The sequence below is a fragment of the Limanda limanda genome, chromosome 22 (genome assembly GCF_963576545.1).
Source record: "Limanda limanda chromosome 22, fLimLim1.1, whole genome shotgun sequence".
Classification (NCBI taxonomy): domain Eukaryota; kingdom Metazoa; phylum Chordata; class Actinopteri; order Pleuronectiformes; family Pleuronectidae; genus Limanda; species Limanda limanda.
In genome coordinates, this window is record NC_083657.1 from 11,706,198 (window position 1) to 11,732,111 (window position 25,914).

The 25,914-nt window shown below is 42.9% G+C and overlaps 1 protein-coding gene across 1 annotated transcript in view; it reads left to right on the top strand.

Moving 5' to 3' along the window:
- The window catches only part of plcb3 (phospholipase C, beta 3 (phosphatidylinositol-specific)), a 46,534-nt gene extending 21,050 nt beyond the window's left edge, over positions 1-25,484 (top strand). Inside the window, exons 3-34 of the mRNA XM_061066267.1 lie at positions 6,139-6,207; positions 8,828-8,965; positions 9,292-9,371; positions 9,478-9,531; positions 9,827-9,899; positions 11,539-11,639; positions 12,280-12,446; positions 13,448-13,594; positions 13,711-13,868; positions 14,172-14,254; positions 14,894-14,978; positions 15,861-16,008; positions 17,059-17,160; positions 17,248-17,321; positions 17,411-17,507; positions 17,651-17,735; positions 18,155-18,279; positions 18,387-18,541; positions 18,624-18,785; positions 18,894-18,993; positions 19,114-19,218; positions 19,449-19,543; positions 19,724-19,847; positions 20,564-20,605; positions 20,778-20,887; positions 21,020-21,129; positions 21,614-21,773; positions 21,910-21,986; positions 22,511-22,600; positions 22,700-22,757; positions 22,898-22,984; positions 23,572-25,484. Of these exons, the coding sequence (XP_060922250.1) occupies positions 6,139-6,207; positions 8,828-8,965; positions 9,292-9,371; positions 9,478-9,531; positions 9,827-9,899; positions 11,539-11,639; positions 12,280-12,446; positions 13,448-13,594; positions 13,711-13,868; positions 14,172-14,254; positions 14,894-14,978; positions 15,861-16,008; positions 17,059-17,160; positions 17,248-17,321; positions 17,411-17,507; positions 17,651-17,735; positions 18,155-18,279; positions 18,387-18,541; positions 18,624-18,785; positions 18,894-18,993; positions 19,114-19,218; positions 19,449-19,543; positions 19,724-19,847; positions 20,564-20,605; positions 20,778-20,887; positions 21,020-21,129; positions 21,614-21,773; positions 21,910-21,986; positions 22,511-22,600; positions 22,700-22,757; positions 22,898-22,984; positions 23,572-23,859 (3,549 nt within the window). The 3' untranslated portion in view covers positions 23,860-25,484. The remainder of the gene's footprint in view (positions 1-6,138; positions 6,208-8,827; positions 8,966-9,291; positions 9,372-9,477; positions 9,532-9,826; positions 9,900-11,538; positions 11,640-12,279; positions 12,447-13,447; positions 13,595-13,710; positions 13,869-14,171; positions 14,255-14,893; positions 14,979-15,860; positions 16,009-17,058; positions 17,161-17,247; positions 17,322-17,410; positions 17,508-17,650; positions 17,736-18,154; positions 18,280-18,386; positions 18,542-18,623; positions 18,786-18,893; positions 18,994-19,113; positions 19,219-19,448; positions 19,544-19,723; positions 19,848-20,563; positions 20,606-20,777; positions 20,888-21,019; positions 21,130-21,613; positions 21,774-21,909; positions 21,987-22,510; positions 22,601-22,699; positions 22,758-22,897; positions 22,985-23,571) is intronic.
- Positions 25,485-25,914: the final 430 nt, after the last annotated feature.

Here is a 25,914-nt window from a genome sequence, read left to right on the forward strand (position 1 = left end):
TGACGGTGAACTCAGACAGTTAACGGCTGAGATCTGGGAACACAGCATCATGATAACGTGTCAGGCCAGGCAGTCAGGCTGTTGTACAGTCGGTAGGTAAATAAATTAAGTTGTCAGTTGTAAACATTGATCACAGACCATTGACCTTCCTTACATACAGAAGCTGAGGAATAGTCGGTGCACTTTTTTTCTCGCTTCACCTCCAAATGCCGTGGCTTAAATCTTCTGTCTAAACCGATCTGATCGCCGTGTTTGTCTTTCCTGTTGGACTTTGCCTTGGCGTTGTCCGCGTCTTTCCACATATATTAAGCACCATTACTTTGAGTTAAAAAGGTATGATAACAGAACCTTGTACTGAAATAGAAATAGAAAAGTTTCAGAATGTAATATTTGCTTTCTTGCCTAGAGTTAAATGAGCAGATTTGTAGCACTCACATGTCTTTACAGCCAGCAGGAAGCTTGCTTTGCCTCATATAAAGACTTCCAGCAGGGACAAATATATATTCTATTATCTATTAGCTGTGTTCCTAGCTGTTTCTATTAATTAAACAATAATAATGCCTCAAAAAAGTTGCTGTACAACATCGTGATGTCATAATGTAACTACTGTGAAGTGTGACCAGATGTTACTTATTTTAACTATTTATATCATTCTTAAAGCTGCTTTCATCACCTGATTACGGATTTAAATCTACATATAAGTCTGTTTGCCTTTTTGATTTTGAGGGTAAGGAAATAAACAATAAAAAAAGTAACAAAGTCAGGGTTCTCATATGGCTTTCTAATGTTTAGTGACCCTTTTGAGACACCACAAAAAGGCAAACTCATCTGCTGGCAAAGAGAAATAATTTTTGTTATAGGCTAAATTTCAATGGAGACAATATTGGCCAATCTGAGCCTTTTTTAGACATAACAGTGTCAGCATTTGTTCGGCAATATGCACCGACATGAACTTTATCATTTACAGAATAAACAAATTGTGTGTGTGCACGTGTACAAGCGCGTCAGTGAGCTGCGGGCATCTGCACATATACAGGCTTGTGTTGTGAGTTCACCCCGACTGATCTATGAGTGTGTGTGTTTTGTGAAAGATTTACAATTCCCGCAACTATTTTGATTATGAGCATGCTGTTGTTGGTGTGTGTCTTTGTGTGTGTCTTTGTGTGTGTCTTTGTTCTTTGTTCACCCTGTATTTATTTGCATGTCAGACATTTGCTTGGACTGTTTTGTTGATGTGTCGGCTCATTTTATTGCCGCTCCGCTCTCTTTCTCCTTTCCTCTGACGGCGTGTCCTCATCCATCTGGATGTCATTTCTTTCTCACGTTTTATTATTTCTCTCCTTCTTTTCAACTCCATCCTTTTCACGCGTCCTCTTCTCTGTGCACATTCTCATATCTCACCGACTCCACGGCCGTTTGTCTGCTAAGTGGCTAAAAACTGGCTCTGTTGTTTACCCTCGTCATTTTCACCCTCTCCAGAGCCCAGAGATATGAAACAAGGGGGTGAGGATGAAAGAAAAAGCACAAGAGGGAGATGAACAGTTAAAGGAGGGAGTGATGGAGAAAGAGAGAGTGACATTATGCTGATATACAAAGAGTAAATGTTATGAGGTGAGACGGAGAGTAATAGGATTGTCCAATGCTTCACAGGGGTATTAAGTGTCTCCAATCCTTCTCTTTGTCTAAACACCTCGCCAGCTCTCCCAACGAAACCATTAAACTGTTCTCTTTGTTCAGCCATGTTCCTGTGTCCTTTTAAAGTCTTCTGTCAAAACCTCCTCCTCTTCTTTTGTCTCCTTTCCTCCTGTGTCCTTTTGTCTCCTCTGATCTCATCTCATCTCCTCTTGTCTCGTCTCCTCGTCTCCTCACCTGTCAAATTCCTCACCTCTCCTCACCGCTCCTCTCTTCTCCCTTCCTCTCTTCTTGCCTCGTCTCCTCTCCTCACGTCTTGTCTTCTTGTCTCCTTTTCTCATCTCCTCTCCTCAACACCCATCTCCTTTCGTCGGCTGTTATCTTCTCTCTATTGTCTCCTCACCTTTCCTCTCGTCTCACCACCTCTCCCCATCTTGTCTTGCCTCCTTTTGTCTCCTCTCCTCCTCTCCCCTCACCTCATCTCCTCTTGTCTCCTTTCGTCTCACCACCTCCGCGTCTCGTCTCCTTTTGTCTCCTCACCTCTCATTTCCTATCGTCTCCTTTCCTCCCCTCTCCTGAGGCAAAGAGAGGGTGGAGATGTCCTGGCACCGTGTGTGTGTTTGTTCATGGGGATCAGTTTTCTATATGCCGTCATCGTGTGCCATTTGATCAGGAGCCATGATTGGTCATTTGAGACATATTTAGCCTCGGTCATCTTTCATGCACACACACTGGCGCGTCACAGGAAAGGAGTGGCGCTCTCTTGATTGTTTAGTTGCCCTTTCGTATTTTTCTAATCTTGAGAAAATGAATGTGACTGGAGTGGAGAGCCAGAAGGGAGGAGAGGAAGTGAGAGGGAGAGGAACATTGACCGTACTTGAATTTGAGGCCTAAATATAGACTAACCTCAACCTCTAACGTACCTGTGCACATGCTGTGTAAGAAAATGTAATGTTATTCATAGCAATAGTCTGGCATTTTGTTGAATGTTAATTTTATTCGTGCAGAGAGTAAGATGAGAAGATGAATACCACTCCCATGTCTGTGAGGTAAATCCGAGGCTCCAGCCAGCAGCCAGTTCAGCTCAGTGTCATGACTGAAGGCCGGGGGAACCAAACACAGCCCCACCCCCCCACCCCCACACTGTCTACATTACATGTTACAGGCTTTATCTTGTTTTAATAATCCATATAAAAACCAAAGTGTAAAGAAAAGGAATGTATTCTTAACTTGCTGTTTTTTTTACAGATTAAACAAACAAGATACAGTAGTTAAATGACCTGAGGGCTATTGGTAGGTTTATTTCCCCCGGTGTGTCAAGTCTCTATGCTAAAGATACAAATCAGTTCCTTTTGAGGTGCACTGCAGGGTTTTGCATTTTGGGGCTGACTATGTTAACTTGCAATAATGACTCACTGTCTCTGATTCTGCAGTTGACTGTACAGCAACTTATATTATGAGATGAGAGAAATGTGTCATCCTCAACTTCTTTGCTACTGCATGTATATCTTTCTTTATAATATCTCTGCTTATGGATATATGAGTTTTGAGGAGGTGGGAGTATCCTCATTATGTGATGTACATGTCACCCTCATATCATCATTCCAGAAGCCTGATTATCTTCTTGATAAACCCCCAATGTGCGATCCAGCTTCCTCCAGTAGTGTTGCATGTTAACACCTCACCCACGTTACTGAGATTGCGGTCACACAGAATATATTTCTTCCCCCTATGTGACCCAGATCAGATTTGTTACACTGACAGTGTGAACAGCAAAATGGATCTTTTCAAATCAGATCTGGGCCTCTCTCATATGTGGTTCTAAATCAAATACAGACCAGATTTTATTTGAAAAGCCTCCTCAGTCTGAGCGGCCATGGGACTGTATCGGAATTCAATGTGACTTTGACATTACTCCGGATCGCCATTCCTCAGAATCTAACTTGAAGGGTTGGATTGTCACCGGTCTGTGTTCGAAAGCAAATCAAGAGGAAGATTAAACCGTAATAGCTCACATCTGTGGCCTCTTTGTTTTTCACCGACTTCTTCTCCTTCTTGTTTACTTCCTTACACAACGTTCTGCATGTGACGTCTTGTTGTTCCTCTGCGCATGCCGGTCAAATCAGGGCCACGACTAGTTCACATTGGAGTCTGATCCTGGACACATTTTACCACAGCATTGTACAGAGTGTCGGTGTTCACTGCATTCATGTCTTAGGCTCCACCTTTACTTAATAATGATGATGATAAACCATGATTAAAGCTGTTGTATAAGATGCAGTGAAAGTAAAAATCTGATACCTGACATGAACAGGATGTGTTGCGGTAGCACTTTCTCACAGCATGTTTCCTGGAAAACTCCCACCCAGACTCATTTGGGCCAATGATGATCCTGTAGCCGAGGCCGCGCTGATAAATGGAGCGAGCTGTGTTTCGGTTCTGAACCGAGAGATGAATGGAGGCTACAGCTGCCATGACTGGCTAAATATTACACACAGACACACACAGACACACACGCGCTAACTGAGCAGAAGGCAGAATATGTGAGGAATGTGCTCTTGGAGATGACCGACCTTCACGCGGACACACGCACCGCGTTGTGTGCTCGGATACACAACAAGTATGTGGGGGGAAAAAAACGCACACATTTCTGCGCCACGTTCACACAAGGTTCACACGCTGCGCCGATCACATGCTGACACATTTGTACTCGTCTCGGGTGACGATTCGCTCATGAAGAGTTGCTAACACATTTGATGTGCATATACAAGGATTTTTACACACACACACACACACACACACACACACACACACACACACACACACACACCCACACACACCCTATCTTGCTCAACAGGTCAGGATGTTGCACAAGTTAGGGCCTGCATGTCGAGGATATGTCTGTGTGAATATTGCTGCATCTGTGTGTGTGTGTCTGTCTTTGTGTGCATTTTACACAACTAGTCAGTGAGAAACTTTTAACCGTTTATGACACACACACACACACACACACACACACACACACACACACACACACACACATACACACACACACACACACACACACACACACACACACACACACACACACACACACCGGCAGCCGTCACATTTGTAGTCTCATTACTGTAGTCTCCAAGGAGTCGTCATGGCAATAGCAGAATGAAACCATGGCCTGTGGGAGAGGAAGTGTGTATGTTCGTGTGTGTGGGTGTGTGTGTGTGTGTGTGTGCGTGCGCCCTACAGACCCAGAAGCGCTTGATTCCCCCAGGAAGTTACTTACTCTCCACAGGCCAATCGGAGGACAAAGTTTGAGACAGAGTTTAATCCAATTGGTCTAACTCTTCTGACCTTTATTACTCGCGGCCAATCCCGGGGGAGAGGACAGCCAGCAGGGCGAGGACATCACAGCCGGAGTGAAGTAAAGAAAGAAGGAATGAGGAAGACGCACATTTTAACACATGAGAAAAAAGAAAAGGGACTTTATGAGTTTGTCTCTGCTGTTGTTTCTGGAAAGGGAATGCGAGCGGAACAAGGATAAAACGAGGGCGAGGAGACTTTGGTCAAGCTGATAAACAGTCAGACAAAGATTAACAGGATGAACGGCGTAAACACTGAAGGTTTTCACATTAAATCATCATCAAATCGATGAAACAACATTACAGTGGGGCCTAAAATTGTTAAATTTCCCAGCATGGCCCCCGCAGAGACAGCGTTTAGCATGAATGTAGAGCTCAACAAATATTTACAGTGGGTCCTCCTCTGCTGATGACCTCACGCTCCACCTCCCCACCCTCTCCGTCCACCACAACACATTAGCCCCTTGGTTGAAGGTGCTGTCTTCTGTGGCTTGTTTGCATGTGTAAGCATATATTCAAATTTGTATTTTTGTGTCACTCATGCAAACTTACTCCAAGAGATGAAAGATATGTCGAAGATGTGCGTGCGTGTGTGGGTTTGTTCCAACTTTTAAATAACAACTAGCTCTCTTCCTCACAGTAGCACAAACACACACAGAGGTGATGTGTCAGCGGTTGTGTTTTATGTCTGTTTGAAGATGGATGGAGGAGGCTCGAAATGCTTTTAGCATGAGGAATTAGCTTTAACACAGGCTTTTATTTTCATCAGGCTAAAAACAGACTCTTGTTCCATCTGTGATTTGCACACACAACAAAACAGCAGAGAATAATGTTGGCTAGTGTGTTTCCTAACATGCTTGACCCGTCTTAAGTCGAATTGCATTTTCTGTTCATTTATTTTTCTAAATAGCCACCGACTCTGTCTGCTTCCTGAAAATAGACTTTTCTACAGCCATGCTTACAGCTCCATGAGTCTGCTCAAAATACTGTTTATAAAAATGGACGTAGACGCCGGTGAAGCCAATGAGGAAGCGTCTGAAACCTGTATTCTCTCACATGACCAACAGAGGGCGACTGCACAGGTCAGTTTCCTACATTATGGTCATACACACACATGTTGACATCTTGTTATATCTCTGTGTTTTAGGAGGTGGAGATTCTGGACATCAGCAACATCAGGGACACCAGGACGGGAAAGTACGCCAAACTACCAAAGGTTTGTAATCTGTGTGAGAGAGAGAGAGAGAGAGAGAGAGAAAGGGGAGAGAGACAGAGATAGTGAAGAAGAAACGAAGCTGTCACCTCCTGCTGCTGATAACTTCATCGTCTGACCAGCAGCGATGTGATGCTGAAGTGTGACTGTCACTACAAGATGTGTGTGTCTCCTCTGTGTGTGTGTGCGTTTCCTCTCCCAACTGATGGTGCAAAGGTGACGGAGCACTAATGAGCCCACTGACAGATGGGCTGTCACACAGGAAGTGATATAACCAGTGACTGTTGGCGAGGAAGTCATTGTGTAAGAGCGTGAAAGAGACCCTCACATGAAGCTGCTGCACATTATTGCATCAAACGCATGACGGCTCCAGAGCATGTCCTCTGCTGAGCGTAATGTCAGCCTAAACCTTTTAGTTTGAAAACTCCAGGGCTGTGTTTGAGTCTGGACGAGCAGAATGGAGACTTTTACACTCACAATGCTTATGTAGACACTCAAGATCAATTTTTAGTCGTGATGTAACCTGATTCGTTAGGCTCCTACCACATGACCCCCTTCCGGAAGGAAGCAGCCAGCAATTATCGTCGGCTACCAGTGTAGAATGCAACATGGATAATCAATTACAAGTGTTGCTGACCACGTTGTGCTAACAACTGTTTTGCAGTTAAATTCTACTGTTTATTACAACAACATGCTTACGTGTAAGAGACAAGCTGTTGTTCTGTTTACACCAGCACATGCCCAGTGTACATTTGTGCTTGTATGGAGATAAAAACTGATACAGAGCAATAACGCTTTTGTGGACAGAAATTGTTTTACGACAACGTAGGACATCCGTCATGGCCAAACCGTCTCTTAAATTTAATCAACACTTAAATTATTTCCTGGGAAATTGGTAGAAATGTAAAAAAAACGTCCAGTTAACAAAAAGGGATAAAAGAAAAAATGTGGTCCATGTCCCATCCTTCCACCAAATTTGTGGAACTCAGTTTTAGTAGTTTGTGCTTAATCCCACAAAGGGACAGGGGTGAAAACATAACCATAAATAATGAATCGAAAACATGTGTCTAATGTGGAAAACCCACAGATAATTATCACCCGACTCCACAGATGCTTTTCAGCTTCTTTCAACTTCTTGTTTTGGCCGTGCGTCCTGCAACTTTGCTGTTTTGGCTGCTCTCATTAGCTTTGTTCCCCGCTGCGGCCGGCAGATGTTTTCAATGGAAAGCTCTCATTAAGTGACTGTATGCTACCTGCCCAGCACCACACAGCACACAGATGCTGACGATTATTTGGAGCATTTAAAGCAGATATGGAGCCAGATGTTTGCCTCTGGAGCTGGTAGAGATCCGAGTGAATGTTGGACTTTTCATTCGTCAGGTGGGAAGCGTGAATGCTTCTCTTGCTGGTGTGAATTTTGGTTGTTTTGTGCGTTAACAAGTTATTTAAGATGGTATATATTTTGTTTTTTCTCAAATTGTCAGCTAAAAGTCAAGTTAACGCAGGATAAAAGGGATTCAAATAATGTATTTCCTGTCATCCAGGAAAAAAAACCCACAGAACACATTGAACAGTTTTTAGAAAGATTAATGCTTGGATAGAAAGAGGTTCCAGAGAAAGTGGCTGATAGTCGGGTCTGTGATTTGACAGATGTCAACAGATGTAACATGTCAGATCAAGAGTTTTAGGGCCTGCACTGTAAAAGTAGGATGGCTCTTAGTCACTACTAGTCTGTATCCAGGAACATCCAGAAGATGATCAGCTGATCTAAAAGGATATGCAGGCTTTGGGAGTTAGTAAATCCTTGATATAGACAGGGGCTTAGATGTGTAAATTGTCAAAAAAATCTTAAAATCAATGCAAAAAGAAACAGGAAGTCAATGCAGTAAGGCCATTATCAGTGTTGTTACCATTATGGTAAGTGTGTGGTCAGGTTTTTTTGAACCAGTAATAATCCTAACATCTGCATTTTGAGCCAATTGAAGACGGCTGCCTGGGTAAGGCCCCCGTCACACACACACAAATATCTCAGCTCAAGGTTTACGACAGTTGAACTGCATGCAAATTGCAGCACTGCTTTCAACTTGGGGAACTTTGACCTGTGATATTCGTATCGCTTTTTGGGTATGTGTCACCAGGCCCGTACAGAGGGCGTTAGCAGGGAACATTTAAAGGGACAGACAACCCTGGAAAAGTCCTCAAACGTTGCGAAGGATTTAATATTTGAAAAGAACTTAAGTTGGAAAAACAAAGGTCAGAATCAAAAAGGCTGCTGCTGATTTTGTTCTGTCTAACATTTGTGTAAACGGATCCTTTAGAGTCTTGCTTGATTTTTAACGATGATGTATCGGCCATCCATGTTCATTTCTTTAATTGAAGATTGCATGACAGAGAGGATGTTCGGTGGAGTCGGTGGTCGTAAGAGGAGGAAAGAGTCGTTTGGTTAATCAGATCAGAGCGTTGCACCGCATGCATCACATTTACTGTTCTCAGGAGACGATGGAGAGATGGGCGACCATCGGATGTACCATGGAGAATATACATGTCGAACCAGTGTTGAGTTTGTGTGTCATGTTCACATCCAATGTCCCGAAGAGTTTACAAGTGTGTTTGTGTTTATTAGGATGCGAAGTATCGGGACGTGCTGGGCTTCAGTAGGGGTACGAACGTCGAAGGGAAGATGTTAACCGTCGTCCATAGCACCGACCTGGTCAACATCTCCTTCCTCAACTTCCAGGCGATGCAAGAAGACATAGCCAAGGTAACCATGGATATCATGCATCACATAATCGCCTCATATGATATAATGCTTTATATTTCTTCCTTTTTCCTCGTCCTCCCTGTGTTATGTCCTCTCTTCCCCCTTCCTCCCCTCTTTTTGAGTTTTTCCTCAGGCCATGTGTTGATTACCTACTTTACTACGTTGACATAGAGGCATGCGTGTTTAGGAGTTGTAAAGAGGGATTATTTCCTCTGTGTGTGTGTGTGTTGTATACAGAAACTGTTCCTCTTCGCTTTGACATCAGGCAAAAAGTCAAACAACTTGTGTTTTATACGCTCGCTCTTGTTTGTGTGTGCGTTTTCCAGATTTGGACGGATGAGCTTTTCACCCTGGCCACAAACATGCTTTCCCAGAATGCATCACGGAACACCTTCCTCCTCAAAGCGTAAGACGTGTCTGTGTCTCATCCTGACACGAGGCAGCTGTGGATCTTAGGTCATCTATTTATCTGTTTATTATACACTGATTCTGTGCATATCCGTCTGTTTCAGGCACACAAAGTTAAAGTTGCAGGTGAATCAGGACGGCAAGATTCCGGTGAAGAAGTGAGAAACACACCAACCACTTTTTAAACAGAATTCAAAACACCAGCATCCTTCACTTCCTCTTTGTTTTCCTCTTCCCAGTCTCTCTTCCACTTTCTCTCTGGTCTGGTCTTTATTTCGCCTCTAGCTTTTCCTCAGTCATGTTATTCTGATCCTTTCATACACTTTAGATTTTTCTCATGTTGTGAACAGTAGCATAACGAAAGTTTTTTGTCTTTTTTAACTCTCTCTCTCTCTCTCTCTCTCTCTCTCTCTCTCTCTCTCTCTCTTCTCTCTCTCATTGTCTGTCATTCAGCATTCTCAAGATGTTTTCTGATAAGAAGAAAGTGGAGACGGCTCTGGAGCAGTGTGGCCTCTTGAATTACAGGGTAATCATCACAAGCAGTCACTGACCACACAGCTACTTAAGATATGTGTGTGTGCGAGTGTGTTGTCGGTCCATACATGACAACAGATGCAACTCAGTCTCTCACCCTAAGGTGTTGGATTCTTCGCATGCCTTTGCTGGAAATGCAAAAAAAGAAGGCTTCTACGGGGGGGGGGGTCTAGTATAAAAATCTACAAATTTACATTTGAATCAACTGCCAACAGGAGAGACACGTTTTTGTACATGTTGGTTAATGAGCTTCAGAGACACAAAGGCAAGCTGTGTCTCCACTATGCAAAGATGCTACGCTAACTATGTCCTGGCTTCACATCCAATTGATAGACAAACATTTGAAATGATCCGGCTATAATTTATGAGTGGTTGAAACACAAAGTAAGAGTTATAATAACATAAAGGGAATGCTCACCTATATTTAGGGCATGGCAATAAAACAATATCAGTGCCTATCACAATATAATTTTCATTAATAGCATTATAACCAAGGTTCGATATGCTTTGTGTAAACATGGTGAGGAGAGATAATGGTAATTCATCTAAATCAGATTTATAAGAGCACAACTCTCACTCAGGAGCAAAACTCTGTCTGAAGGACATTTAATCATGTGACATTTATCTTGATTTGTCGATAACGACTGTTGTGAAAGTTCTTTCTTTGATATATTGATATTTAAACACGCTTTTTGTTTTAATGGCAATATGACCGGGTGAAACAAAATTGGCCCATTAAAAAAGTACATTTTATTCTTCTTCTGACTCAGTATTAGTTGAAAAGAATAGGAATATTCGAGTTTGGGTTGCAGCAGTTCTCATAAAGTTTGACTTCTCATCCGCTGTATTGTCAAAATCCTCAGTTTGTGTTTGCAGAGTAAGGTACCACAGGGTTTCGGTGTAGTAGGTGAAACAAAGTCTCTTGTGTCTTTATCAGTCAGTGTGATCTTTTGTAAAAAAATCTGTTTGGAGTCACAAGACATTTCCCTTTGAATGAGAGAGCAGATTGTGCAACTGCACCGTCAGCGTTTCTCGGTGTGTTGTTGTACTCCTCTGCCTCCTGCTGGTCGATTAGAAGAAGACACACACACAGGTGGAACATAGAAGCTGAGCTTTGTGTTATTAGATAGATGGATGGATGGATATATAGAGAGATAGAAAGCAAAACAGGCAAATTAAACGAGCAGCACAAACTATTAATATATATACACAAAATACGAAAATATCAGGTAAGTTATTGCACAAAAAGAGACTTAATACACTGATATATTGCACCAAGACATTGTATTGTTCTTTTTTTCAGGCATAGAGTTTAGAATACTTTTTAATATATACATTTTTATTCCTTTTAGTTTTTCACTTTCATATGTCTCTCTTCATCAAATCTGAAAATTGAACAAGACAAAAGCCTATAAAATAAGGCAGGAAATAGCAGCAATTAGCTCCACTTGTTTTTTAGGAAATCCAACAACAGAGTAGGTGTTTCATTCCTTTCTGCTCAGTAGTGGAGACCAGACATAATTTATCTAGTTACTGTGGCATGTTTGATGCAACATATATTCAGCTCTGCTTTGTATCCCCACTTTTTCATTTGATTTTCACTCTCCCTCCTCTGTGTTCCCTGTCTGCAGTCCGAAGGACTAAAGCCAGATGATTTCACCTGGGAGGCCTTTGAGAAGTTTCTCGACAGCCTCTGTCTCCGGCCTGAAATACAAAGCATCTTCGAAGAAAGGTAACGTTTGTGTCAAATTTTGGATTTGGACTCGTGATACTTGTCAGTATCAATAAAATGTGAATAAACCGGTAGCAGTCAGTAGGGGCCGTTTGTCTTCAGTCTGCAGAATGAGTTTAACATGTCTTCCTCTGTGTCCATGGATAAACTGTAGAAGTGTTTCTTCAAATTAAAAGCATAACGTTTGTTTTGTTGCTGCAATGCTTCACATCGAGCTGAATTACAGAGCTTTTATTTTGGAAAGTTGTAAACTTGGGGCCGGAAAATTGTGTCCTTTGCTCAGAAGACCTCTGTAACAGACTGCATCTAATGTATTCAAAAATAACACCGGTTCAATAAATCATTCAAACATATATAAACAAACCACACGTTAACAATAATGAACAAATTCAGTTTCCCTCTATGAAAAGCATGGATTACAAAATCTTCATTGCAGATAAACCAGGTAGGATGAACTACAAATTTCACTTTGCACAGTCACTTTTGACTGTTAATAAAAAAGCTCTGCAAACAATCAATAAAAAGGGACAGTATATTGTTGGAGGAGGACTCACTATGGCAATAAATAAAACACTCATAACCTTTTGCTGAAGCGACGATACGTTTGCTCTTTTCAAATACGCTCTTCTCTGCGCTCCAGCGGCTCCAAGAGGAAGCCGTTTATCTCCCTGGACCAGCTGATGGAATTCATCAACCGCAAGCAGCGCGACTCCCGACTGAACGAGGTGCTGTACCCCCCGCTGAAGCTAGAGCAGGTCCGACAGATCATGGAGAAATACGAGACCAACAGCAGCCAGCTGGAGAGAGGTGAGTCATCGACGTTCAAGCTGTTTATAAACTTGAATCCAGAGCACACGTGAATTTCATTTGTGGAGAACGTGATTCAGCATCTGGTTCCTTTGCCTTTATTTGATCCCAGAACGTCTCTCTTAAGGGAAATGCACCAACCTGCTGTATCTTCTCATAGTTTGCGTCCTATGGCGAGGTTTATCAGCAGCAGCAGTGCACGGATCATTATAGGTTTATAGGTAAAATTTATTTTGACTTTTATTACAGCAAAGTGGGGCACAGGTTGTGCTCGTCTCGAAATCTTGGCAATGGCCTTTTCGAGGCTGTTTCTGCTTCTGTTGGAATCATCTACATGTGTCGGCTGTGGTCGCCCACCGATGTGTGCGAAATGTAGGAACATCTGCAGATCTTCTCGGACACGTCAAGCCAAAAATCGATAAGAAGCCAATATTGGGACCGAACCCGGAGCTGCCCTGGAAAGCCGATTTCAGACATGAACTCTGGATAATGCCAACAAGGATTTTACCTTTTTCATATGAAGAACACAGCAGGAGATTTTCTGGGTCAGACGTGTTCACAACTAAATGAAACTCAAGGATTTTGGACACTTCTGGCTTCATGTCAAGCTTTTTGTCTTCATGTTCAAGACATCATCAACCCGCCCACTCGCTAGACTATATTGTGCTGTTTTCTCCAATTGGCTCACTCAGACTTTTTCCAGATATTTTACGAGGGCATTGGCAGGAAAACCTCTTGACAATGTCCGGAGTACCTGACTTGTACAGACCGGCCCTCTGGATAATTTCAGGAGTTCTGTGAACATCTGAAACATCTTGTTTTAAATCAGGAGCCCTATTGCTGCTGAGGCCAGTTTACATGTAGAACTGGACATCTTCCTATCACTCTACGGATGCTGCTCAGTCCAGTTAAACAAAATGTCAAAAACAAGTTTTGCTGTTTCATAATTCATTGCTTTAGAACTAAAGTGTGGACCTCTGTCGTCTGTGTGTCTCCTGCAGACCAGATCAGTTTGCAGGCTTTCAGCCGCTACCTGGGAGGAGAGGAAAACAGCATCGTGCCCCCGGAGCGACTGGACGTCATCGACGACATGAACCAGCCGCTGTCGCACTACTTCATCAACTCCTCACACAACACGTACCTCACAGGTGAAAGCACAGCCCTCAGGTCCTGGGGGAGACGTATGCAAATCGAAGGAGTCAACATTAAAGTTTGTTTTTCTTTGGATCTGACAACCATCTTTTGCCTCCTTCCCTGTGCTCAGTGGGTCAGCTGACCGGCCTGTCGTCGGTGGAGATGTACAGACAGGTGCTTCTGACCGGCTGCCGCTGTGTGGAGCTGGACTGCTGGAAGGGCCGGCCGCAAGACGAGGAGCCGTACATCACCCACGGCTTCACCATGACCACGGAGATCTCCTTCAAGGTCAGAGGCGCAACGTTGAGTTTACACAGATTTTCGGATTCTGTCTTTTCTGTTCATGTTAGAAAGTCCTGTCAAGACAAATTATATTATACTCTTCTATTCATTGTTGTTATTATTAATACAATTCTCGAGTTCTCCAAGGTTTTACTAAGACATTTCGTTTCCCCCTGTTTAATTTGCTTTAAAACATTTTTCATATTTTGCTTATCAGATCTAATTAAGTGCCTAATAATCAGAGAACATGTAATGACAAGTTCGCTCGGTTTTAATTAGCTCACTCTCTTTTCCTCCGACTGACTGCAGGAGGTGATTGAAGCGATAGCGGAGAGCGCCTTCAAGACTTCGCCGTACCCCCTCATCCTGTCCTTTGAAAACCACGTGGATTCGTAAGTCACATAGGCTGTGTGTGTGTGTGTGTGTGTGTGTGTGTGTGTGTGTGTGTGTGTGTGTGTGTGTGTGTGTGTGTGTGTGTGTGTGTGTGTGTGTGTCTGTGTCTGTGTCTGTGTGTGTCTGTGTGTGTGTGTGTGTGTGTGTGTGTCTGCCTAGATGCTAAAACTCAAGGGGTTTGAATGAGATGTATCCTAGAAAGCATGAACAACTGTTGAGTAAAGGGCTTTGTTCTTGATTAATGGATGGGTCAACAGTCCTGATGGAGCAAAGGATAGATGGATATCAGGTTAGGATAGAAAAGATTAAATGAAACATTATACATTTATTAAAATAGGCGTTAAGATTAGAACTAGGAGAAAGCACACTTATAAAAATGAGTCTTTAAGAGAGATTAAAAAGGGGATTAGGAGATTGTTCCGATGTTGAGAAGCTCAAGCTAAGTAATGAGGTCGATTTAGTGAGGAGTCTGACTGCTGCGTTTTGGATACATTTATATTGATAATACGTTGTCAAAGGTTGTTTCACGAATTATGAAATGAATAAAAACAGTTAAATTAAATTAAATTCGCTAGTTTGAAAGAAAGCGCCTTGTTGAAAGTAAGTCAGACACTAACCCATGTCTGGTCTCCTCTCAGGGCGAAGCAGCAGGCCAAGATGGCTGAGTACTGCCGGACCATCTTCGGAGACGCACTGCTCATCGATCCACTGGAGAAATATCCGGTAAGACTGGAGGGACTGACGGGCGTGATCTAAAGTCTCATGTCATTGTGAAACTTAGATTACGATGTGTCCTTTTCAACAAACACCATCTGCTGCTTTCGGTCTGCATTTTGAGTCACCACTCTCGGCTCTTAGCCCGTTCACAGAGCGTCAAACAGGATCAAACACACTGAGATAAGCAGATGAGCTCATGATCTCGACCGTTTTCCGCGTAAACTCGTGATGCGCCGGCCTTGACAAACGTTAGAATAAAGAGGTGATAAAGATACAACTGACCCACATCACAGACCACGGGTCAGGTCATTTCTACCGTAAACAAGCAGAGCTGATACTGCTGTTCATCTGGAGACTACATCTAAGAGCATTTCTAACCTGTTATAATCTCTAGCAAGAGTTTCTCATTTTAGCGTTCAGTGCTTACACAAGACGAGATGGAGAACTATGCTGCTGTAAGAAGTTGTGATTGCTTTATCGTCTTGTTTTCTTGAGGTCGACGGCTTTTAAACCACAAACAATCATTCACAGTTTTAAGACAACAAACTTGTTGTTGTGTGAGAGCGAGTTCAAGGACATTTATGTTGAGTTATGAAACCCTGTGGTTTTCTGTGACTCCTGTGACACTGCAGCATTTCATTTGGATAATATGTTGTGACTGCTCGTCCACCGTGACCTTGTTCCCAGGGCCTCATGATTCAAGTCCTCTATCTCAGTTAGTCAACGTCTAATTACTTTATCTTCTCCGTTGAAACGTTTCTCACCTTCTAGTCACATCACAGTTTGTTTTCTTTATCTAGCCACAGGACAGATGCTGTCCCATCCCTGCTCTCGTCTCTCTCACGATAAATTATGCAATATCTTCTTTGTTGTGTTATTCTTCTTTAGCTGATCCCAGGTCAGCCGCTCCCGTCGCCCCAGGAGATGCTGGGGAAGATCCTCATTAAAAACAAGAAGAAGCACCATCACCACCGACCCTCCAGCAGCAGCAGCATACGACGCAGGGAGCTGGAGGAGCCGTCGTCACCCAACAATGGTAGTTCCCACATCAGTAGTTCAGGAAGCTGTGTGTTAAAGGGGGGGGGGACGTTTCAAACCGTTAGGGACGTTCGACATGGCGTTCAATTCCCTGTGCACGCAGTCAGACAAGGTCGGTGGGGCCTCCTCTGCTGCTGCCTACAGCTGAGCCCACATTTGTTACAAGGCAGTTGCATGGTACAAAGTCGACAAACAACCTTCTTTGCAATCTTGCAAGTGTTGGGTCCATTTTCATAGAAAAACAACGCAACATTACTGACTTAATTTACTGAAAGGTCAAGTAGGCAGGCAATAGTTTGAGCGCCCTCTGCTGGATCAGGAGGCAAACTACCTCAGACGGTCTGATGCGCTTCTCCACTCTGGATTTTGAATTCACTTCCAAACAAACGTTTTAATCTTGAAGAAAAAGTGGCGGCCATCAAGTTAAGGCTTCCTCGACATTGTCCACATCAGAAAAAGTTTCCAAACTCCCCTCCAACTTTCTCTTGATCACGTTTCAATCTCCATCTTCCTTCAACAGCCCTAGAGAGACTTGTCACTGAGCGAGAGACATGTGCAAGGCTGTAAAGTAACAATTTGAGGCTTTTGCTTGGTGGATTAAAACACTTTTAGTGGAGAGTCTCCCTGTTTACCAGTAATATTAAATTGTATTCACTGCTGCTATATGAAGCGAATCCAGGCAGAGATGATCTACTGAACTTCTCCCAAAAGTCTGAAGCAGAAAAGTGCCCTTTATTTATACACCCAGATCTCCCTGGTTGTTGCAGCTGGTGAAATCTGCTTCTCTTTGGACGAATGAAAACCTCCGTTGTCTGGGAAGCTACACAAAAGCTCGAAGTAGCTGCTACACGTCGATGTGAAAAGACAAGAGGGTTTAATGGCATCTAATCAAAGCTGATACCTGTGTGTGTGTGTGTGTGTGTGTGTGTGTGTGTGTGTGTGTGTGTGTGTGTGTGTGTGTGTGTGTGTGTGTGTGTGTGTGTGTGTGTGTGTGTGTGTGTGTGTGTGTGTGTGTGTGTGTGTGTGTGTGTGTGTGTGTGTGTTGTAGATTGTCCGTTGATAGATGGCGAGGGGAGCCTGCTGCTGTCCAACGGGGAGGAGAAGCTGGCTGAGAGGATGGTCAAAGACTTGGAGCCTCGCAAGTCCCTCGGTGGGTTGAAGTAGAAGAAGAGTGGATGATAAGAGAGGCTGCCAGTGCGATGCCGATTTAACTTCCTTTTGTGTCCCGTCCTCCCAGGAGGAGAGGGGGAAAGCGAGGAGGACGAGGAGGACGAAGCGGTGACGGAGCCGAAGAAGCCGAACACTGACGAGGTAAGAGACGTCATAGCGCGGGTGCTGATGGGAGTGTTTGACCGGCTGCTGGGATGATTGATGGATCAGTAAGTGTCTGCCTCCTGTAGGGCACGGCCAGCAGTGAGGTGAACGCCACAGAGGAGATGTCCACCCTCGTCAACTACATCGAACCTGTCAAGTTCAAGAGCTTCGAGGTGGCAGCCAGTAAGTGTGGGAGTGATGAAGAGAGACTGATGGGAAGATGCCTTGAATCATGATAACTCCAGACTTGTTTATAGTCAATGATCGGTCACACGGCTTCATTCCTATAATCACATTTTCTGTCTTCCCGTCTTCGTTCTCACCAGAGAGGAGGAAGTTCTTTGAGATGTCGTCGTTGGTGGAAACCAAAGGCATGGACACGCTGAAGAGCTCGCCTTTCGAGTTTGTCGAGTATCCTTTGAGTCTCTGGTATTCCTTAAACTTCTCTATTTCTTTTCTTATCCATATTCAAGAGCGTGTTCTTTCAGTTTGAAGGCAGGACTTCTTGATTTCACGTTCAGATATTTTAATGCTTTCACTCAAACCAACGCAGTCCCTGCTTGTGCCTAGTTTAGTGTGTGTTAGCTTTACCCATTTTTTAGTCCCGTCAAGGTGGTAACTTTAACCGGGTTCATGTACTCCTGCCCTCCACAGCTTCCTTTTTACACTGGCTTCCCTTCTGTGTGCTTGAGGAAAAATACTACGACACCTTCATGTAGTAGTCGCCCCTTTTTTTCTGCTGCGCCTTACAACATGTGAGAAACGGCGTCCGCTCACATACACCACCCTCCAGCTCCGTCCAGCGTTGTTCCTCAACGAAACTCCTCCAGGTACAATAAGCAACAGCTGAGCCGGATCTACCCCAAAGGCACGAGGGTGGACAGCTCCAACTACATGCCGCAGCTCTTCTGGAACGTCGGTTGCCAGATGGTGGCGCTAAACTTCCAAACTCTTGGTAAGTCCTGTTTTTAATTTCCAAATTTCTTCTAATTTGAAACAACCATGAACAAACAATTGAAAGCTGTCCCCGTCTTTTTTTACTCCTTCCCTCCTCCCCCTCAGACCTTCCCATGCAGCTAAACATGGGGGTGTTTGAGTATAACGGCAACAGCGGCTACCTGCTGAAGCCCGAGTTCATGAGGAGGACGGACAAACACTTTGACCCTTTCACGGAGGACATCGTGGACGGGATTGTCGCCAACACAGTTAAAATTAAAGTACGTGTGTTTGATGCGTGTCACCGTGTGTTTACCATGTTTTGTTTGATGTAATAACCATGGACGGTTTAAATCCCACCAGGTGATGTCAGGCCAGTTCCTCACAGACAAAAAGGTGGGCGTGTACGTGGAAGTGGACATATTTGGACTTCCTGCTGACACAAAGAGGAAGTACAGAACCAAAACGTCCAATGGGAACTCGCTGGACCCCGTGTGGGATGATGAAATGTTTGTCTTCAATAAGGTAAATCGTGCACACACACGTGCATGTGTTTTGTGTCAATGGCCAAGCATTTGGTTTTAACGTTAACACCATCTCTCTCTCTCTCTTTCTCTCTCTCTCTCTCTGCAGGTGGTCCTGCCTACGCTGGCCTCTCTGAGGATAGCAGTGTTGGAAGAAAACGGGAAGTTTATCGGTCACCGCATCCTCCCGGTGTCGGCCATTAGACCTGGTCAGTACACACCACACACACTTTGAGCTTTTAGAGAAGTTAGTTGTTTTCTGTACATACTGCTCTGCACCACTTTGCTGTAGCTGTTTATTTATTCCTCCCTCCCTCGCTTCCTTCCAGGTTACCACTACATCAACCTGAAGACGGAGTTGAACCAGCCGCTCCTCCTGCCGTCCCTGCTGGTTTACACTGAGGCTCAGGACTACATCCCTAATGAACACCAGGGTGAGAAGAGCAACAAACTCACATCACACCAGTTGAACCACTTGACTGGACACAGACTCGACTCACTGACTTCTTTTAAAACCAGTGGAACCCAGGTTTCACTCTATTTCATTCATTTTTTATATAAAGTCTGAACTTGGGACTTAACGCTGGTCTAAATGAAAAATGAACCTGATGATATGCGTGACATTAAGGTGCTCTCTTGTTTTGTGTGTGTGTGTTTATCTCAGAGTACGCAGAGGCTCTGACCAACCCCATCAAGCACATCAGTCAGTTACACAGGAGGGAGACACAGCTGGCTGTTCTCATTGAGGACAACAGTGAGGTGAGACACATCTGTGTGTTGAATGATTACCACTAAAATTACAGATAGACTCTTGTTGAGATGTCAGAATGTGTTTGTGTGTGTGTGAGGAGAACCAAACATTTCCCCACATCCCTCTAGTTTGTTCCTTTCAAATATCTGAAGTAAACAAACTACATGTGTCCGTTGCTTTTGTCCCAGCTGGACCCCGACCAGCCCAAAGACGGAGAGAACAAGGAGTGTGAAGTCATTTCCTCCCCCTCCCACAACTCCACCCCCAGCCAATGGGACGAAGCCCGCGACATCATCCCATCTCCTCCACCAGGTATGATACACAGCCTCCACATAACCTGAGGAAACACTTCAGTGAATACCTGCATCTGCCATTGATCTGGATTTGAACTCACTTGTTTTCCTAAATGTAATTAGAGACTTTGTTCTCACTAGCTTCATGATTCCAGAGCTATTTCATCTTTACCATGAAAGGAAGCTGCACTAATCAAGTGTACATGTGTGATGGCTACGTGGCGCCGGTTGTAAAGTGGCCCATGCTGAAAATTACGGAAAACATTTCACCATATTTAGCTTAAAAAGTGTGTATTTTGTGAATGTCATATTTACTTCCTTCTTAAAAGGTAATTTCAATGTTAATGCTAAATATTAAATTTAAACCTAACATGTTAAGCCTGGATTTTAAATCCAAATGTTAACATTTTACATTTAATATTAAATCTAGGGTGGTGGGTTGCAGAGCAAGTTTAGTAATGAAAATGTTCAATCAATCTGCCTATACCTATTATTATGTAAATGGATGTGTTTAAAATATAATATGCATATGTCATTAATGCACAATTATTTGATATAATATATATGAATCATTTATTTCATACAATGTGTTTAAAAACATCCAAAAACAAATGGCACAGTATGTTTTCACTGTGTTGTGAGTCATGTTTCTCCCCAAATGTCCCACCCTCATGATTTAAAACTCAAAATCCATTGTTTTTCATGACATTTTTCTTCCATCATCCATGTGTGTAGCACCGACTCAGAAGGAGGACCTCATAGCCACCGTTCTGACAGGTAAGGTCATCCCAGCACATTCATTTCACACACAAATGAGTTAAAGCATTTGCGTGTCACGTTTTACATGTAGCGCTGTGTGTAGAATGTTTCTTAGGCCACTTTTCCACAGAGGGAAAGGTCAGAAGTGGCTGTTTGAGCTGAAGATAACTTTCCTGTGTGTGTGTCTCAGACGTCCAGGTTCACTCCATCGAGGAGCTGAAGGAGCAGAAGTCCTATTTGAAGCTGCAAAAGAAGCAGAGCAAGGAACTCAAAGAGCTGCGGAAGAAACACCTCAAGAAGGTACGCACTCGGGCAGAGACACAACACAACGGATACACGGATTTCGAAACATGTTTTTATTTGGTGGTTAAGCAAACTTGAATACAGAAAAGTAACTTCCTTCTGTGCTTTTTGTTGATGTTGTGTCTCCAGGTGTGGAATCTGAGTAAGGAGCAGAAGAATCGAAGTAGCAAGCTTAAATCCGACACCCAGAGGAGACGCAGCCAGGTGGAGAGTCGACTCAAACGTAGCATTAGGAAAAAGTAAGCACGGGGAGGATATGTGGGGAGTATAAAGAGAGAAAAACTTTCACTACGCAAGGGAGGAGAGAAAAAAAGAGGGTGCATACCTCTGCCAAGGCCCAATAGTTAAATGTAATCAAGCTGCGTCACATTTCTAAATCTAAATAGGCCTGATTTGTGTCATCAAGATCCATGAATTATTTCCTGGGAAAGTGGTGACAGTCAAAGAATCTCTCAATTTTAAAGAAAGTAATCGTTTTCGGCCCATCAAGTTTTGCAGAAATCTAATAAGGTAGTTTTTGTGTAATCCTGCTGACAAACCAGCCATCAAACAACTGGACAGGGGTGAAAGCGTGACCTCTCTCACCTTGATGGAGAGAACAATATCGAGTGAGATGGAGAGGGGGAGAGGGTGAAGGGAAAGAGGTAGAGGAGGAAGTAGTAAAGAATGAAGGAAGCTGGTGATACCTGCCTTCATTGTATGTGTGTGTGTGTGTGGTGTCAGTGAACCAGCGGAGCCGGTGAGGCGGGAGTTGTCGGCGTTGGACCAGGAGCTGGAGAAGCAGACGGTGCACCTGAGGGAGTGGCAGCTGAAGGATCTGCTGAAAGTACGACAAGAGCTTCACCTGCTGGAGAGAGAGAAGCAAGAAGCACATCTGCAAGAGGTGACGTCTCACACACACACATGGTGACATTGGAACAACAGTGGCCACCGTCCTGTGAATTCCTGAACTGACCTCTGAGAAACGGTGACTCCTGCCCTGTGATTGGCTGACAGGAGGTCGTCTGCTGTGTTTTCAGAACTTCAAGAAGTTAAACGACACAGCCCGTGAATGCCAAGAAGTTCAGCTGAAGAAGCTCAGGGAGATGTGTGAGAAGTAAGTGAGGACGTTTCATAGTCATCATTTATAGTAATTTACTATGAGGTCATTTTACGATGGTCAACATAGAAGAATAAAGTTGTAATATCGTGATAGTAAAGGTGTTATACTACAAGAAAAAGTTATGTTACGATAATGAACTCGTGATATCACAAAATTAAAGTATAAATATCACCATAAGGTTGTAAAATTATTACAATAATCCAGTTGATATCATGAGAATAAAGATAAACTTAACATACAACAATAAAGTCACAATTTATAACAATAAAGTCGCAATATTACGAGAAACAAGTTGTATTCAATGTCATATCGCAAGAATAAAGTTGTAATATCTCAATAACAAAGTCGTAATATTACGAAAAAAGTACTATGACTATTATGAAAAGAAAAATATATGAACTGTTAGAGATTATACTTTGAGTTCCAATTTCTGTCTTAGTTTTTAGCATTTAATAAAATATGAAGTGTTGCTCTGCTCCTTCGTGGGATGTGAAGCTGGTGTGTACCTTTGTCTGCAGGGAGAAGAAAGAGCTCCAGAAGATCCTGGACAGGAAGCGACAAAACAGCATCTGCGAAGCCAAAACCCGCGACAAAGAGAAGGCTGAAACGTAAAACACTTTGCTGAGCTGAAGTCTATTGATTATTGGATATTTGGGCATAAACAACTCACTTTTGTGTTCCTCTCGCTCTGTCTCCTCACCCTGCAGGGAACTGAGTGAGATCAACAAGAAACATATTCAAGACTCTGTCACATTAATCCGCGGGGCAAGTACACACACACACACACACACACACACACAGGAAGTCGTTGAGAAAGTCTATTTATCTACTTTATAATACATTATGGCTCTTGAGTAACAATTTCACCTCCCTCCTCTTCTCATCTCTCTTTCCTCGACCCTCAGCTGGAGCAGGCTCAGACCAGGAGACAGGAGAAGTTGGAGCTGAGGCAGCTGGAGATTATGAAACACATAGTGGAGGAGCTGCCACTGGTGAGGCAGCACACACACGGACTCACTTTACAACCACCTTTCATTTAACCCATTGAAGAGCAGAAGCAGTTCTGTTGAACCAAAAAAATGTTTTTCCCTACACTGTGTTAAATCGGTTGCATTAACTTCACAATATGCTGTAGAAAATTATTTCAGTTTTCGATCGGCTTTTAATTTAAATTGCACTTGATTTCTTTCAAAAACAAAAGATATCCATTTTGTAAATACGGATGCACAAAGACTGAGTTAACTGTTTACAAATGAAGCATACAGATATTTCAGCTCTTTATTAAGTCATACTATAGATACGTGTTCTTCTGTACGCAATACGTTTGTTTTTAAGTAACTACACAGATTAGGACCACTCACTTGCCATTTTTAAGAAATTGTTTCTAATGGGTTATTTCAGAGAACTCACCGATTCTTGCGTGATCAAATTTCTGCCGGCATCCTCAGGTGGTTGTAAAAAAATCAAGCTCCAATACTAGGTTTTATCTGGCAAGAGAGAAAATAAGTGAATTACCAGAAATCTCTAACTGTACCTCTGTAACACTTAATTTCTTCTTTTCCTGATGTGCCGTATGCAGCTTAAGTCCCAGTTAGAGAGGGAGCTGGAGGAGGAGTACCAGCGCCTGCCGGAGGAGATCTGCCAGCATCTGCAGCTGGAGCTGGAGAGCAAAGGTCTTCGCCAGGACGCCCTGTTCTCGCCCTTCTCCAACCGCAGCGGCTCCGACTCGGGGCCGTCCTCCAACTGCTCCACGCCCAGCCGGAGCACCTCTAATAGCTGCATGGACAATAGCACCACCTCGCTGGCCGACTCCAGCTCCTCGTCCACCACCCCCGGCCTGTCGGAGGTGGAGATGTCGTTTAGCTGAAGTGACTAAAACTATTACGTGTAAAAAGGAAGATTCATTCAACTGGGGTCTATAATGATTAATATGTGGGATAGTAATGATATAGATTGACTAATTTTATTCCTTTTATGACAGAATGTTTTATTTGTGTCTACAGAGCTTTAATATTTTTTATTTTGCAGTCAGACGACACATCGTGCCATTATTTGGAAGATTTCATATGAATCATATCCAAACATTTGTTTCTACATTTTGTTGTTTTTCATTTTAATCTTTTTTACCCTATTCTTTGCATCCGTTCTTTTTTTGTTCCGGTCATTAAGCTTTGCTACAGTTTTCCCAGAACAGATTCATCTTCAGACTGTTTTTGGGGAGACTTGTTTGTAGTTTTAACCAGTTTTATAGAAAAGGTTTCAGAATTTTTAGCTGTAATGTCAGTAGGTGACCAGTAAGTGGTGCTGCAACCTTGATGACTTCCAGCTGCACTGACATTTTAAAGTAAAAACATACTTTACACTAAACCCCTGTTTGTTTTAATCTAAATCACCATTTGAAGCAAACACATGAGGGTTTACAAATCACTGCGTTTACTCAGTTTGAGAAATGATCATTGTCACATTTTCTCAGGGAGTGACCACTCTCCAAATTTGAAGCATTCCCTCTTATTGCCATCGTGGAAATCTGTAGTTCAGCTCCTGTTTGCAGAATCGTCATAGGAACAACTTAAAGACACTTAACATCAGGGTATTTATTCAAGGTACTACATTCAAATTTAGCGGTACTTTAAAAAAATCTGTGGTTTTACTTCCATTCTTTTTTTTTTAAATATTGTAAATGGTTGTTGCTTTTCCATTCTTTTCCACTTTGAGGGGTAAAATGTTGGCACTCTGTGTGTGTGTGTGTGTTTGGCTGTACGTGAATTTTACTACTGACCACAAGTGCTGCAGGGGGGGAGGTTAAGGACAACCTGAGAGATTACCGTCTTGTCCTCCGTCACCTCCCTCCCTTCGATGAGCACTGGCTGCCTGTCTGTCTGATTACCCCCCCCCCCCCCTCGTATACGCATGCACACATACCCCCTTGTAAACTATTATCTATTTAAATGGAATTTTAACAACTTTTTTTTTCTATTGTGGTTATTTAATTTTTTTGTGGCTTAAATTTGCTTTTCATGATTTGCAGTGGAAAAAGTTTTTCCCATCACAATTTAAAATCCTGCTAAGTGTTTTACTGTGCCTGAAAGCAGCATGAAGCCTTTCTTAAAATGAATCCACTGTCCTCTTGATCTCTAAATTTAAGAGTTACAGTAAACACCTACTTCAGCTCACCTAGCCCATTTTTGTTACCCCCTATCTTTAGTCTATAGGTCTCAAGCCTTCAATATGAGAGCAGGTTGTACTGACATCGTGTTCAGATTCTGTAATGCCCTCATTCTACGTGCATTAGGGTAACTTCTTTAAGAGTAGCTTACACACTTCCAAGCAACAAGGTGTCTGAGTGCAAGCAGAGCAAATTTTAAGCACGAGCGCAGGGTACACGTGAGTGCAAGCGCAGGGTTTTGAGTGAGAGCATTACAGAATCTGTTAACGTGAAATCACTAAGTGTTCCTGTGACATGGACTTCAATAAAACCACTTTTCACTGGGATTTACTTGTGTAAAAATGATCAGTATTGGTAATTTTCTTTTAGATTGAGTGGCTAAGAGGTCCAGTGTGTAAGATTTAGGTGAAGAGATCTATTGGCAGAAATACAATATAAAATTATCCTAGTGTGTTTCATCTAAATTATACAAATAGTTTTTTTTGTCTTTACCCTAGAATGCGCCCTTTTATATTTTTAAATACCTTACATCTACATCAAGAGCAGGTCATGTTTACACAGGCCGCCATGTTTTTGACAGTAGCCCAGACTGGACAAACTAAAGATGTTTTGAGTTTATGAAAACGGAAGTTTACTTCAGGTTCTCTTTCATGTTTGGAACGGGAGGGTGAGATGAGGGGTGTTCAGCTGCAACATGACACTTCACCACTAGATGTCACTAAGACTCAAGCAGATTTTGAATATTCGACAAGGGAG